This window comes from Parambassis ranga, chromosome 9 (assembly GCF_900634625.1).
Source record: "Parambassis ranga chromosome 9, fParRan2.1, whole genome shotgun sequence".
Classification (NCBI taxonomy): domain Eukaryota; kingdom Metazoa; phylum Chordata; class Actinopteri; family Ambassidae; genus Parambassis; species Parambassis ranga.
The window spans coordinates 8198638-8215429 of NC_041030.1; the positions used below are offsets into that span (position 1 = coordinate 8198638).

The 16792-nt window shown below is 41.5% G+C and overlaps 1 protein-coding gene across 1 annotated transcript in view; it reads left to right on the plus strand.

The window, feature by feature from the left end:
- Window positions 1–2674: 2674 nt before the first annotated feature.
- The window catches only part of LOC114441540 (tetratricopeptide repeat protein 28-like), a 146558-nt gene continuing 132440 nt past the window's right edge, over window positions 2675–16792 (plus strand). The window contains exons 1-2 of the mRNA XM_028414516.1: window positions 2675–2928; window positions 4808–5107. Coding sequence (XP_028270317.1) covers window positions 2899–2928; window positions 4808–5107 — 330 coding nt within the window. The 5' untranslated portion in view covers window positions 2675–2898. The remainder of the gene's footprint in view (window positions 2929–4807; window positions 5108–16792) is intronic.

Consider the following 16792-nt stretch of genomic DNA (forward strand, 5'->3'; position numbering starts at 1 on the left):
AATGATCCGGTGCTCAGGATGAGTCTCCCAGGCCGGGGGGCATTAAGACTGTGAAACAGGTTCAAATATAATGTAGGCAGTGGTAGTTACAACTGTATTTTATACAGACATTTATTAAAAAAAACAGCAACATTTTTACAAAGAGTTTTTATCGATTTAGGGAATACATTAAATTGGCGTTTGCACGTAAATCTGTAGAAAAAACAACCCTAAATTGATGACTTTTATTTTGAAACTTTACTTGTGTAGTCTTCAATTTGTGTTTTCATGTTGTTATTTAAAGGGCAGACACTTCAGGTAGAGACAAAGTGACAGAAAGCTGCCCTGAGCACTTTCATGGTTGCTACATGCAGTTGTATCCAAATTAAATGACCCTTTAAAACCTGCAGCTAAAACCCGATGTCACCTTCAGGGGCTTTCAGGCTATCCCCTGCCTCTTGGAGGTCCTCAGACTCTGGAGGTTTCCTGCTCGGGCCCTGGTGGGTCTTGGTCTGACTTTGGAGGTTTCCTGCTTGGACCCAGTAGGGACCCCGTCTCATCTTTCGGAGCCTTCCCCTCTCGGACCCTGGTGGGTCCTCTTCTCAGCCTCCAGAGCCTTCCTGTCCAGACCACGGTGGGTTCTCTACTCTGCCTCTGGAGCCGTTCTTGTCTCTGCTGGCCCCCAGCCCAACTTCCTAAGTCTTCAGGTCTCCGGCCCGGCCTACTAACGATCCTCGGCACCGCCACTGGGCTCCTGCCTAGCCCAGTGACTGTCCTCAACTCCCTTTCGGGGTCTCTTGCCCTTTTGGCCTTTTGCCTGTTTTGACCCCAGTGACCTCCCTCTCTTTAAGTCATGTGCTCCCCTTTGATTTAATCAGTTCGTCTGTGATGCTACCTCTGTATTTGTTGCTAACGCATGTCGTCTCCTGCCTGTGTTAGTTCTTCATTTCTGGTCGGTCTTTCACATTTTGGAAGTTCTGTTTGAGCTTTGTTCTTGATTGTTGCTTGTTGAGCTTGCTTATGGACCTTTGGTTTCTTTAATAAGTTTGTCAGCTTTGTAAATTAGTCACCTTTAGCTAAACTAAAAAGTTAAAATCTTTTTAGTTTGTCTGTGTTCCACCTTTAACTGAACGTGAGCATAACAAGAACAAACTGGTCTGTACTAGTTCCACTGAGTAAAGGTCATCACCACATTCTCACCATCAGCATCATCATCTTGCATCATCACCATGACGCAGGAAGGAGCTTGTCAGAGGTGATCACTGCCTGAGTTTGTAAACAATTGATGAGGTTGCTGGGTTTTCAGGCCAAAGGTTTCTAAAAGGTTTGTTACACCACCTGCTGGTGAAGAGCAGCACATTACTTTGAGTGCAAAGTTGCATCAGCCTGCCTTAATGCTTTGTGCTATTAGATATACTTATTACAAAACACAACTTTAGTCTCAGTCTATACATATGTCACTTCAATATATTCTGCAGATCATTCAGATATGACACGTGAACACTCTGCAATACTGACCAGGGTTAGTTGTAACATCAACCACATCAAATTTAATCCTCAACAAAAATCATTTTTGATACAACTGCAAAATTGATTTGTCGATGTGTAGCGTGTGTGTGTGTAACCTATATATCTACACACACACACACACACACACAAACAGGCCACAATAGACAATCTGATAAACTCTATGCGAAGAAGATGTGTTGCACTGCATGAGGCAAATGGTGGTCACACCAGATACTGACTGGTTCTGAGTCCCCAGACCGCCAATAAAGCAGAAACAAAATGCACATTTCAGGGTGGCCTTTTATTGTGGGCAGTTTGAGGTACACCTGTGCACTAATCATGATGTCAGATCAGCATCTTGATGTGGCACACCTGTGAGGTGGGATGGATTATCTCAGCAAAGCAGAAGTGCTCACTATCACACATTTAGACAGATTTGTGAACAATGTTTGAGAGGAATGGTAATATTGTTTAATATATTTATTCTGGAATGAAGTTTAGATCTTCAAGTCCATCTCATGAAACATGGGAGCAAAAACAAAAGTTTTGCGTTTATATTTTTGTTGAGTGTATATATATATATATATATATATATATATACATATATACTTTTTTTGGGGGGGGGGGGGGGGGCATTGCTAATAATGTAATATTAATTTTGGCCACTTGGGGGCACCTGAACAGGTTAATAACTCATCACTGCTAAGAGCCACATTTTTAATAATAATTATCATCATTATCACATTTTGATAGAATTCAAAATCAATCAATAGTCCATGTGTGTCTCTTGCTTATATATACTTTAGTTTTGAAATGAGGGGTGGAATTAATTGTGATTTTATTGATTGAAATTAACTGTTCTATCCCTTAGCAGCTCCAAATGAAGGTGTTACAGCAGCGGCTCTGCAGGCAGTGCTCATGGAAGAGGTGGTTCTTCTCTTCTCAGCCTCTGTCCCTGCACACACACTGAACAACAGTAACACTGAGACAACATTTGCTTAGAAATAAACTTCACAAATATTTTTGCAACACGTTTAAAATAAAGAAACACAAGCCATGCATTTATTTTCTGAACGTGTCTCTGACTCACACAGGCCGTCATGCCTCTGTGTGCACAGCGCTCAGAAATCCGCTATGGCAACAGGGGAAAAAAGAAGAAGAAGAAGAAAAAAAGAAAAAGATTTGACAACATGGCGCACTTTCCTTGAGAAAAGTTTCTCCTGAACGCCAAACAGCTCAGTTTTCTTTTGTGGATTTCTTCGCAGATTTACCGACTCTCACACTGCGGCGTGCACTTTTTGGCTAAACTTGGATCACTTCTTGATGCACAAATAATCGATACAAAGGCAACAAAGGGTGTGATGGGATGAGAGCGATAACCCGTCGCACAAACAAACACAGACAGACAGGATGGAGAAGCAAGCGACTCTGAAAGAAAAGGTACACAGCTTTTTACAAAGTTCATACTGTGTCATGCGGGCTGTTTTATTTGCCTCAAAGAAGAATCGCGTTCTTTACGCTGCGTCCTGAGCAGGAAATACCAAGTGACCATTCCTGCGAAAACCTCGTAAAAAGACCTCTATCGATTTTCCAGTCATGCAGTACTGCACGGTGGATGTGTGGGCTCTCTTGGCGCACACAACAACCAACATGTAAATGTCATTGCAAGATCATAGAGATTACTAAATAAGCCGTAATCATGAACTATTTTTGTTGTTGCATGAGCAGAGGAGCTGCTGGTGGCGGACAGTTTGTGCGCACAAATCAGCACAGATCCTGTAAATATGAGCTAAATGTGTCCTTGGAGAGTTGTGTTAATCTCACTCTATCTCTGTCTCCTTGTGATTACGTTGGTGGGGTTAGTGTCCTCTGCCCTGGTGCAGCCTCTCATTATCTCCCCTTCTCCACCCTTCCTGCCCGCATACAGTGGGCAGCCCCTCTGTACAGTAGGCTGCTGTGTAGTGGATGGAACAGCAGAGTGGACTTCCTTGTAAAAAAAAAAAAAAAAGAGCCCTAGAAGCAGTGATCAATAATACATGCTCCTCCTGACACTTCTGTGGGGGCAAACCTCTGACATGTCAACAAGGGTGACAGTGTTTGCAGTGTGGAAGTGACTCCCTCGGTCTGTTAGTGTGTTTGTGCCAAAACACAGCAACAAGCCCTGCTTTAAAAGCCTCTCTGCACACACAACCACACACACTCGCGCTGCACAGCTTTGACCTGCTGACACTCCAAATGCTGCCAGTGTACAGGTGTTGTGTTGACACGCTAGAAATATGGTGGAAAAGATGCAGGTTAACGAGTGCTGCTGATTGCTGCCGCATTGTAACTTGACGATGAATCTGCTTGATACCCAGAAGCCCTCATTTCTGCTGCCTCTCCTCCCCGGGCCTCTGGAAGTAATTACCAAGCCTGCCCTATCCCAGAATTCAGTCTGAGGAGGTGTGGTGAGAAAGAGGTATAATGGACGCTGAAAAACTTGCAACCCGAGATGAATTTCACGACTCAGCAATACTGAGCAAACCATCCCTGTTCAACAGACACAACATGCAGCTACTGTGATCAGTTGTCGCTGCACTGATGGAGTCACAGTAAGATTTAGGTCGGTATGGCTGGTTCTCTGCCTTTTTTTGGGTCAGGCGTGTTCAAAGAAGGCCTTGGTCTCATTTGTAGTGGTCGGAGATCACTCAGTGCAGTGATGCCTTTGTAAGGTTGAACTTCAAATATCGTTACAAATACTAAACAGAAAATCGATTATGAATTGAAATGCATTGACAGGAGTGACAAACAAACCTTGCATGATGAAAAAAATCCCACCAGAGCTCTCGACAAAAAGAGTTTTAACTAAACATAATCATGAATATTTTAAACCTTTAGTCTTTATATAATGAGGTCACAGTGTATCCCAGTGTGTTATTAACTTTATAAAATATTTTAAAATGGGATTTGCAGTAGGCTACATATAGCATGCCTCATGGTGCTAACTTTGACTTCAGCTATATTAAAGCAAATATTACATGAGACCAAGTCAAACAGGACTATGTAGAATAAATAGGACTAATAATGGTCTCAGAAAATCATACCAATAACACCTACTCTCTATAAATAGTCACTGTCATATACATATGCAGAATCTGTGGGCAGTGGGACAGACGTTATACCAGAGTATTCCTGGTTTCCATTGGACTGAGTGGTGTTGACCAAGAACAACTAATTGTGCTTTGGTTGCAGAGGAACATGTGTCACAAATGTTGTTGTAATGGAAATGTGATGATATTTACAGTAAGGATGAAAACAGCTCCTCCACTCTCTCCTCCAGTTTTCAATCTTTGGTTCCCGGGCGGCAGGCAGACCGATGCGGTGCATTTCTGGTGACGACGGGACTAGGTACGGCCTCAGCAAAGCAGAGTTCATGGAGAAGGTGCAGCAGAGCAATGAGGCGTGCCAACGAGGTGACTTTGAGGCGGCGGTTCAGTTGTACAGCGATGCGCTGCTGGCCGACCCGCAGAACTGTATCCTGTACAGTAACCGCTCAGCAGCCTTTCTCAAACTGGGCCAACACCAAGAAGCTCTGGATGATGCTGAAAAAGCTTGTGAGCTTAATCCCAAGTGGCCAAAGGTAGGTGTGATTCACAGATTGTAGCTCAATATGAGACAGAGAAGAAGTCCTGAGTTTTTATGCTGCATTTTATCTTGTAAAATTGACATTATTGACAGGAAAAAAATCTAACTTTGTCACATTGATATCCAAATTATTGCTTATTTTGAATTTCATCTGCTTTCATGCTGTTTCCTAAAATGCTGTGAAATGTCATGTGTTCTTTGTTTGCATGGTTGCCAACAATACTGTGTTATTGTTGTGCTAGAAATCATTTTGTTTCCCTCTGTAACAAAATGAGGTGATTCATCTTCAGTTTAAAGTGCTTCAGATTCTGATCACACCTTCACTCCTCAGTCCTGTGGCTGCTGATCAATACAAACTTTTCTGGGGTCTTGTATTTGATCTTGTCCAGGCCACGTGGACTAACCTGCGATAGATTTCACATTACTCAGCCACAGAGATCACTGGGAGACCAATTCTTCTCTGTGATAGAAATGCATTGATTTGGTGATTTAGCGTGGAGAGATACTTTTGTCTATGGAGAGAGAGATTGATGATAATGTGGTAGAGTGGTATTGATGATAATTTGTCGCTACCAATGATGCATCGGTGTCCACCTCTTCTTTGATCTCAGGTCATGAATCTGCAGATGCTCAGGTAGGTTTCCTCCTGTGTAAAAATTGCAGTGAAAACTGACACTGTCACTTCTTATCACATCAATAATGTTGCTATCATTTCTGTCCACCATAGCTGTTCATGTATCTGTTGTTATCTGTGATCCAGTGCTGCAGATGCTTTTTGATATTCCATATTATTAGTACATCGTGTTCATTTTGCAGAGATTTTCTCAGCCTTTGAGGCCAAACTATAATTGAAAATCACTGCCAAAATCTTTCTCGTCCTTTTTATATGCTATCCAAGTACAATGAACTCTTTGTGGTCTGACTGGGGGATGGTTGGCTTAATCTAGGCTGTGTAGCTCAGCTCATTTGTGGATTTACTGCCTGACAGCTTCGACTCCCGTGATCAAGTTTGTGCTATCTGTCTTGATGTCGATGTATAGCTTGACCCTTGTGTCTTACTTTGTAACATGAAACAAAAGGATTAATATGTCTGAGGCACTGACATTTGTACAGACAGCTGTATCTTGAAACCAAGTTTCTTGAGTCACCACTAGGGGTCAGTCTTGTCAAACAGGAGGGATTTTCATGGGTCTCATCTGTGCAGGACAAGAAGACACTCAACACATTTCCAAGATATTTTCTGCTCAAGTAAAAATTGGCTTTTGTTTTAGAGCATTTTGGCATATTTTTTACTCTGATATAAAATAATTCAATTGAAACTCCGGCCTACTCAGATTTGGTGCATATCTATATCCACGATTATATCCAGTCTGCACCGTGGATATGAATGACTACTGGTATGTGATATGAAGTCGTGTATTCAGCCAGTGCAGCCTCAAAGAATCGATTAGTAATGGCGGTCTTGACACTCATGGCGTTGGCCTCGGGGAAAAAAGAGGCTTGGTGCTGTACAGTCCATCTGCTGTGCCTGGATATTTGATGAAGGAACAGGGATTAAATCACAGGAGTGTGCTGGCATTCAGATCCTGTGTGAGTACATAATATCATCAATCATACCTCCCTACGACTGCTCTTCTGGCTCGGCCCATCAAACAGTGACAGGCATGGTTTTGCTGCCCCAAGCACCATCGAGCAGCCCACCCTCCTGAAGCCCACAGCCCGTCTGTGAAGGAGCTCCTCGTCTAATCTGTCAGCTTTCCCTGCTGTAAGTGCCAGAAAACACATTCTGAAAGAAAGAAAGAAAGAAAATGTGTGGTGTAATGACCCAAGACAGCTCCAGGCTCTTTGTACCTCGCTCTCTTACTGAATATAAAAAGCTTAAATGAGAGCACAATAGGGTTGCCATTTTATAGACAAGGGGTGCACTCTGTGTGTGCCAGCTCGGATTTTGGTTGAGGAAGTGTGTGGTGTGTGATCAAGTGTTCATTCTTTAACTATAATAATGACTGACATAGGTGTGTTACGTAACTAAAACATCCCAGTTTCTATTTGCAGTTTTGTGATTCTTTGTTGTGCCTCAAGTGGCTTTTAGACGAGTGACTTGGAGGACAATACTCCTTCTAGAGAGAATCCTGCTCTGTCATGTTCCTCCATCTGGTCCCTCCTCTCAACTCTGCTGTTTCAGTGACATGTTAAACAAACAGCCCTGTCTGCTATCACTCCCATTCTCCTGCCTGAGCGCTGACAGGAGAGTTCCTAGGGAACCAAAAGACAACTGGCACTGCAGTGTCAGGGGGAACCGTCTCTGTCATTTGCATATCCTCTGATTATGGGTTATGATGGTGCTTATCAGGGGTATTCTGCCTCTTCAAATGTTATTGCCAAAGTTTTGGATGACACCCACCACTTACAATGATGGTTAGAAACCATCAAGCCTCATTGTCAGACACTTATGTTTTTTTAGTGCATGCTATTATTTGGATACATTTTTCATTATCAGCAACATAAAATGTCCATTTCACATCCCCACGGAGAGGGCCTGGGTTTAACTCAAGACAATGGGTGTTTGCATTGGAAAAGGTCATGGTGTGTGGAATGCTGAAAGGGGACTTTAATTACAGCAGCACCATATCCAGTAATGTGTGCAAAGACTGGATGCTGTCACTCTGATGCTGCATGAAGCGTCTGTTTCCTGCAGTGCTGGGTGATGACACTGGCGTTTGCTTTTGCCTTTACTGTATGTGGAACAGGTAAAAAAAAAGCGTGTGTGTGTGATTTGAAGACCTCGTACTTTGCCACTCTCAGCAGCACTCTTCTTTTCATGTGGATGAAAACCACTGGGGTGTAATGCTTCCCTGTTGATATGACAGTCTGTTAAAGCAGCTCTCACCTGATGTCGGTGTGTGTGTGTAAGGAATAAAGAACATGGATTTTGATCTCATGGGGAGAGTAGTTACCACTTTACCACCTTTCTTCTTCATTCACACCATCTGAAATATTTAGCTCATAACAGGTATTATATTGATGTGCTGTGAGCTGTGAAAGCGTAACAGTGAAGCTAAATTATGTTGGTATTGCCAAGAACATTTAAATGCAAAACCACTTAAGCACTATAAACATATAATTCTCTGTAGAATTTATCAGTCTGTAACTCAGCACCTCACCTTGTGAAGCAGCTTATTTCTTGTGAGATTCACAAGATGACCTTAAGCTCCTATAGGACCCCCATCTACCACCAGGCAGTTATTTATTTTATATTATCAGCCCCTACTCTAGACATGTGAGGGAGCCCACATAGTCCCTCCATATCACTATTTTGGGCTTAAACCAACCAGGTTCTTTGGGTAACTTGTTGCAGCCTAGTGTTTCCCAGACATAGATCTAGTGACCTCGTTCTGGGCGTGATAAAAGCTTTATTTTGCCCCTCACGTGTGGAGGTCATGACTTTATCTGGATCTTCACCACAGAAGATGTAATGATGATCACCACACCACATCCTCTTCTTCCATGTGGATGAACTATTTTATACCTTATTTCTTCACTAGCTGCTTAAAATCTAAAAACATTCATCTAGAACGGGTAGAATAATAAAAAAAAAGCTGAATTCTGAGCACTATGTATCAGTGAATATTTAAAATATCCCTTGGTGCATATTTATGATTAGCATGAGCTGGTTTGATTTGAAAGAACTGAATGCAGATGACATCAACCTGCCCATAGTAATGAATAAATGATTATAAAATATGAACGCTTCCAGTTACCATTAGAATACCAACAGACAGCAGAGACTCATTATAATGTTACGCAGAGGAAGCTCCTCACTACTTTGCTGTCTCAGATCAGACATGTTGCTTCTTGCTGTTTTCTGTAGATCATGTGGTTACAGTGAGAAATGGGGCACAGCAGCTCACCTGCTGCTGCATACGTGTGATGTTCCTGCTATGCTGAATTGGGACATTACGTGATTGTTAGCGTCAAAAGTAATTATTGAAGTTTTCATAGGAGCTGAGGTATAAAAATGGAGTCTGATGTCTCACGGCCATCTCTGTATGGAGGGGGTTAGACAGATTGTCCATGATGGACAATCTTTGTCCAGTGACCTCCTGCTTCTTGTGGACTCAGAGATCCTCAGGTTTTGACTCATGATCCTGCTGGCACTGACGCTGCTGTCCATGCAGACACAGCAAAGCATCTTGTTCATGCAAGGACAGATCTCAGCTTCCTCAGAAAACAGTGCGCTCTGTCCTTGCTTGCACACTGTGGTGGTTCTCCAGGCCAGGCTGATGTTGGTGTGGAGACCCGAGAACTAGTAATGCCTTTGTTGTGATTGCTGCTGCGACACAAGACAAAAAAGAAATATACTCAGATCCTTGACTGCCTATAAGATCCCATATAAGATCTTATGATATGGCCCCTAGATGCAGCATACCCTGAATGTCTTATTGGTGGATTAAAGCTTTCATTTGTCTACAAAGCAGAACTGTGCATCAGAAGAAAAGAACACAGCTGACTTCACATATTTGGTTTCTTTATTTCTGGCTTTGTGGATGCTGCAGCAGTGTTTTATCATAGAGGGTATACAGTTATTTTGACAGTATACATCTCCTTCTGCCCCTCCTTGTAGAGAGGTGTGCTCTTTGTTTAAAAAAAAATCTTCCTGTCGTCTTCCTTTCTCCCACTGCTGCTCGGCAGTTTTCCACAGTAGCTGCAGCGCTCACCATGGAGAGAGTAAAGTCATGAACCACTAATGAGAGGGTTCCGTTTCGCTTCGACCCAGCCGAGGCTTGACCTAATGAACAAATCAAATGAATGGCATATAATTATAGGCCAGAGAGACCGGGACGGACGGAGGATTGGCGCTAGTGGGCGCAAACCTGAAATTATTTGTCTGGAAAATCTGTGAAATGAGCGGGAGCAGTTAAATTCTGACTTTTTCCTTTAGAAAGCCGCTGTGGGTAAGGACTGCTGCACATATGCATGATGGAGGGAAAGTGACCACACACACAACGTCTGCTGTTTTGATTTCAACAGCACTTCCTTGGCAGCTGTGTCACTCTTTACGCAGATGAGATGGAACTAATCCTGAGCTGCAGTGTGTTTGGTAGCAGTGCTGCTGTCTTGGTATCCATAACAGAGTATTGCCTCTTTGATGGAGATTCTTTTGTTAAATGAATCCTCCCATTGGATTATTGTTTTGTTTTCCACAAGCAAGCATCAGCGATGGCCTTATGTAGGAGGAGCTGGCACATGCAAATGCAGCTGAACTTGAATTGATGATTATAGAAGGTTTGAGGTCATTTCATTTTATACTCATGGGTGGAATCATTAGCTCTAGCCTGATGTGCACCTTCACACCACACATTCACAGCACAGCACACAGCAGCACTTGTGATTGGTCTGTTTAGTTGTGTGACATTTCCTCCTACATGTCTTTCTGGAATTCCCAGGTGAATCATGTGGTTGGAGCTAATAATCTGCCTGCCCACTAGTGTTGTGACGGTGTAATTACAGAACCATGCAGACTTGCTTTGGCTAGTGTAGCTCGATTCCATTTGATCAATGAACACATTAGGATCCGACACCATTTTTTTTTTTACAGTGTACTTCCTCTATGTGTGCTGATTTATTATTTGTTATACAGCTTAGACATCAGCACATAATTATGCCTGCTATATGACTGATAATTTATATCCAGAGCTACAGTGGCATTTTCAGTCTAGAAACTCAACATGCTGGTGATGTGTTCAAGGTTTTTCCTTTTTTTTTTTTCTTCTTACGGTTTGGAAGGATGATTCTAAATCCTGCTTACTCTGGATTTCTGTGATGGTGGCCAAGTGGTTTTCCTCTCTGCCACCCAGGCGCCCCACCAAATTGTAGTGTTTAGTAAAATCTAATCTGTTTTCAAGAAACACCAGCCACACACATACACGCATATATAAAAAAAAATGAAAATGATCCTATCTTGTCTTCTTTACACAAAACATAAACACGTTACATTGTTGGTCCTTGGCTGCAAAGTTCACAAAGAATATGCTTTCAGTTTTCAGTGTAGCTTCTCAGGATGATGTAATTTAGTCTGATGTGTGGGTGATGACCTCCCGCTCACCTCACAGTCTGTCTCTAGACTGTCCAGGGGGCATGGATGAGTCAGAGCCGGGAGCTGATGTCACCCCGATGATAATCTGTCAGGCCTATCAACACACCATCAACACTTACTACCACACAGATATATCATTTTCTTGGCATGAAACATCGGCTACAAATTCAATGTGTGTTTTCTTTCTGCCTAATTTAGTCTGTGCTCAACTTTTTATAGTGTGTGTATGTGTTAGTTTTGCATAAATCTATTTGTGTGTGTGTTACACCATTTTGCAGATAAGCTATTCAGAAAATTAAATGCTGTGGCCTCTTTGTCCCAGAAGAAATAAAGCGTGTCAAAGCCTAGGTAAGCACCTCAAACAAGAAACTTTCAATCATGTTAAAGAATGTCTGCACCCTCAGAATGCTTTTTCCCTCCGAATACACAAATTGATTACCAGCTTAATAGCTTTTTTTTTTGCTTGCTGTTACATAGGAAGAAATGTCAAAAGACTCAGAGAAAGCAAGCTCATTGCCATGCTCATGGCATAACAGTCTGCCGCTGATAGTGGATCAGCTTTACAAGCCCGAGGAAATGAGGAAAACAATTGCACCCTGCTCTTAGCACGTAACCCCTTTGGGTTACACCGAGCTGTTTTTTTCTTACAGGGGTTCTTCTTGCTGTCAACCTCGTATTGTGCCGGCTCCTCCCATCTGGGAGCCTGGCAATGCTCAGGCCCTGAGACCTGGATGTCTCCAGAATTAGCACAGCCAAGCTCTGCTGCAGGGAGGAAACACTCCCATTGGGGAAATGGGGTAGAGCAGAGAGCAACCTGCAAGAAGCCCATTAGTACACACTGCATAAGCCCAGCAAGATGAATAGCAGCGCTTTTTTTTTGTCATCTGCTTCCTGATGCTGTCGTGTTCACCTTTGAACTTCAGGTGACTAGTACGCTCATTTTTCTCCTGTGTCAGAGCCAGCAGCTGTGTCAGACACATACTGTAATATTACCATGCAGATTGGAAGAAAGAAAACTGCTGATGCATAATAATATCATTAACGTATTGTTATATCTTTCACCTCCTTAAAGAGGTGCAAGGTTTGGTCTGTGCTCAGTGGAAAATATTCCTCTCCTTCCTTATGGTCTGTTTCATACAGCACCTATTTATGATGTAACCTCCTTCCACGAATGAGTCATACGCCCCGGTTCCTCCCAGGGAAATAAATTGGTTGGGATAAAGGTGCCACTAATTTTGTTCTCAGGTGTCTGAGTGGAGTTTTTAAGAAGAAATATAGCCGTAGTTTAAGAAGATCAGCACCACATGAGTTCCAGCTTAAAATAAAATAGAAAACGTGTACATTTAGGTGAGTCAGCTCTTTCTCTGTTCATCGTTTAGTGTTTCATTTTATTTTTTTCTTAAAGCTTTACATCCAGATTTGTCATTGTTATAGGAAGGTGTTAGACTATAAAGCTAATGTTTAATGAACATCAGTAGGAGCTTGGATTTGAATGATTGATTAGATGCCATGAAGCAAGCCAGTAAAATGCATTGTTTATATTATTGTAAGAATGCTCAAATATATCACCCACTCATCCATAGGTGTGAACAGTTGACATTTTTCTCCCAATTGAAGGAACAGCAGTTGGTGAAGCTTATTCAATATAAAAATGTAACAACAAATGATGTGCATGCACATTTTTCTACAGCACCATTGTTGTACCAAAACATTAAGGTGAGAGGGATTATGCTTTTTCCTATTTTCTGTCATATCATATCCCACCACTATGGCTAAGGTTTCAAGTAATGAGGTAATGTGCACAGTCTTCCTGAATTGTCTCGACAGCCTTTCAGTCAGTGCTGTAGATGTAGTGGTGAGATCTGAGGTTTACTTTCTGCTTTCTGACCTCCACAATGGCCCAAGGATGCTCAGCATCACTTGTACTAGTAGCTCATGCTTTTACAAGCAAAGTCCTCTACATAGCCTGCCAATCAGAATTCAAAGAGCCATCCTTTGAAGAACCCTGAGATAGAAAACACTTGTTTCATACGGTGGGTGGGTGGGTGGGTGAACTGAGGGACTGCATAAAAACATAAAAAACATCAGGCATATACACATAAGGATAAAAAAAACACAGAGCTGGAAAATAAATGGGCCCCTTTAAATAAAACAAGTGAGTGAAAAGGACATCTTTCCTCATTACTGCAAATAGAAACAGACCGTATTACTTTGCAGATCACAGTGTAAAATGTCAGTGTGCATTAATGGAACAATAATATGTCTCTTAAAATCTGTCACTGTTTCATTCAGAAGCAATCACTTAATGTATTGGTGGAAAACAAAGTCCTATTTGTCAATGCTGCTCATGTGGAACCGGGACATGAAATCTAATCAGGCTTTAGCCTAAGTATGACCTAATTTTGTCCATTAACTGAGTGCTGCATGGTCACAGTTTTTGCAATTACTGACTTAACTGGCATGTTGTGTATGATTAATGATAGATGATTTTTAATAAATAATGGATGTTTAGGAGGCACTGTGGAACAAAGAATGCAGCCTGCACATTATTATGTTAACTTGCCTCTGTGAGAATCTGCGATTTTGTCATGAGCCGGTAAGCAGGAGCATTTAATATTCAAATTCATCTCAGTATAAGATGAATCTTCTTTTTCTGTCTTAATATGTTGGTGTGTAATGGCCTTCAGCCTAATTCATTCATCTAAAGTGTTCCATCTAGATCTCAGGGCTCGCTTTAAGGCAGCTAAATTACTCATTTGTGCCAGGTTATTGCAATTAGCTGTTTGAGTGCCTGCACCATCGTGTCTTACCCAGATACTTCCCTCTAATTCTTTCTCTCCATAATGAGTTTGACAGGGAAACAACAACAGCAGCAGCAACAACAGCAACAGCAGCAAAATGGAAAATGCCTAGGGAGACATATTAGCTAAAAAAACCATGGAATGCAGGTGGTGTGTTTATGTGTGCAAAGCTGACAAATGACTTCCCTAGTTGTGGATACAATCTCTGTATTTGACCAGAGGCTGAGCTGCTCAAGTCAGGCGTTCAAAAAAATCACATACGCACACATGCTCTCAAAGAGAACTCAAGTGTGATACTGTTTAAATGATCTGGACAATTAAATGTGAAATCTCAGTGGCCAGAAAAAAACATCAATACCTGCACATCTTTGGCTCAGATATTATTGCTCATTGAGTTTTATATGAGGGGATGGTGATGGCTCAATCACAAGTGTTTCTCTCATCAGTCACAAATGGCTCGTGTTGCTTGAGAAGGACATTATCCGAAAAAAAGTTAATTAATGAATATGTCCAGAACAAATAAAAGGCTATGAAACTCAGGTACTGACCCATATAACAATGTTTTAATGCCCACAAATTCATTCCACTTCCTGCACAGAGACTGTGAGACACACCCATGTGTGGTGATGCTGTTCCAAGTCAGCTGAAGTCATCTTCCTCAGGTTGTTTTTTTTCAGCCTACAGATATCTCCTTTGTTCAGTCTCCACACTGGTCATCATCCCAAATACCAAGAGCGCAATAACAAATCGCGTACTGGGTTGTTGCACCACACCCTTATATTGTGATGTTCAGAATACTTGCGGCTCAAACCACATTACGTTTGCCACGTTGGGCTCTCAGGAGCCTCCTCCCACAAAGAAAATGTGTTTTGTACGGCTCCTTTCATTGTACATCTTTTGAGACTGCTGCCTTTGAACAGAGCAGCAAACTCTGTGATCCTTGAGCTCAACCCCTCATGAAATCTGCAATCATGCCTTTTTCATTGCCTCTTAAATCATGATTGAAGCCCTGTTTTGTTAACCCATTCAAATGCAAAGCAATCATAAAATTGAAGTTGCTGTTGAATGCACCTGTTTACGTACTGATACAAATGCAAATGGGAAGCAGTGGCAGGGTTTTTTCTACATCTCTTGAGTGTAGAGCTGCGTGTTTGGAAAAGTTTGTGTGAAACAGAAAAACCAATACACAAAAACAGTACACATATGATGCAGCAGACCAGTTAACTGATTAGGTGAACTGGTATAAAATGGATGTACGGGTAAAGTGTTAATCCTTTGAGCCATTTTTAATACAAAATGATTTAATACAAAAATGTAATGATTTTTAATGTGAAAATATTTGTCAGGTGTGTTGTTTACAACAACAGCAACAATTCCAGTTGCTGTTGTTGTAAACAACAATTGCTTTATATGCAGATGACCTAAAGAAAGCAGTAAAAGGTCTAGTGTAGTGTGCAGGATGGTTAGACTACACACATCCGTTCCTTAACCATAATGACTGTGTTGAAGCGCCATTCACTCCGCCATTCAACGCTCACCACGGGCAACCAAATTTAGACTGCTGACAGCTACATCACCCGCTCTTCCTGCTCAGGTTGGCAACCAATTTTGTGTTAAAAAAATCCTAGTTGTTAGTGTATAAGGTAAAAAGCAAAATAACTCACCCTAAAAATCAAATTCCGCAACAAGAGAGGTCAGTTTGAAGCATTTTTAACACTCACTATACTAAAAATGACTATAAAGGTAGGTTTAATGTTATTAGCTTGCAATCAGAAGTACCTTTTGAGCAAAGGCAAATTATAAAAGGCTTATATAAAACATTTAGTTCTAGACGGTGTATGTTATGTCTGTGATGCAAAGTTAAAGGTTAAGCACCGCTTCCAGAGGGAATCAACATTGAATTGTCTGCATTCATCTGATTGTTCCTGCTCTTCCCCGTTTGACTGCTGCAGCAGGTGGTGACTCATCAGTCAACAATGCATTGGCAATCAACAAATGTCATGTTACATTGATGTTCTTTACTTAAAAAAAACATGTAATTACTATGAAAATTGCAACAATTATTCTCTTACCTCTTCTGTGGGGGAGGGGGGGGTAATGATGCTTTTGTGAACATCAGTTATGTCCACCCACATATGCAGACATGTGATATTTTGTAGACACAGCAGAGCATCAGAGCCTAATTAAAGCTGAGCTCCACCCTAAATCTACATAAGGAGCATTTTGAAATGCAGGCAAAACATATACATGGCTACATGACACTGCTTTTGCTGTAGCTTCTTCATGTGGGTTGCAATCAAACTTTTACTAGTAGCCCTTTTTCCTTACATTGTAATCTTCACATACAATATTGCAAACTAGGTGATTTGTAAAAACAACTGTAGATTGATTAATAATTAATATATTTTTCAGCCATTTAAATCTTGTTACAACCTCATTTGAAATCTACAGGAACAAATGTGTCAAATGAAGCTTGTAGAAGTGTTACATCCATAATTAGGGTTTACTGAGCTCCAGCATTCCTGTTTATTATTGATTAATGCTACCTAATTAGAGCCTGGCACCTAACTATGTTGGTTAAATGATGTAAGTTTGTGAAAGCCAATCTGAAAAGCTGTAGAAAGGATATTATTAAAGAAACATGGTTTGCTTGTCGGAGACTGTGTAGCTGCAAAGATCTCCACACAGATGTAATTAGAGCAGCACCCTGTCGTCACCGTGTGCTGTGCTGTAGTTGCTTAAACGGTAGGATCAATCAGATGCTTTGGCCAGTCGTGATTAG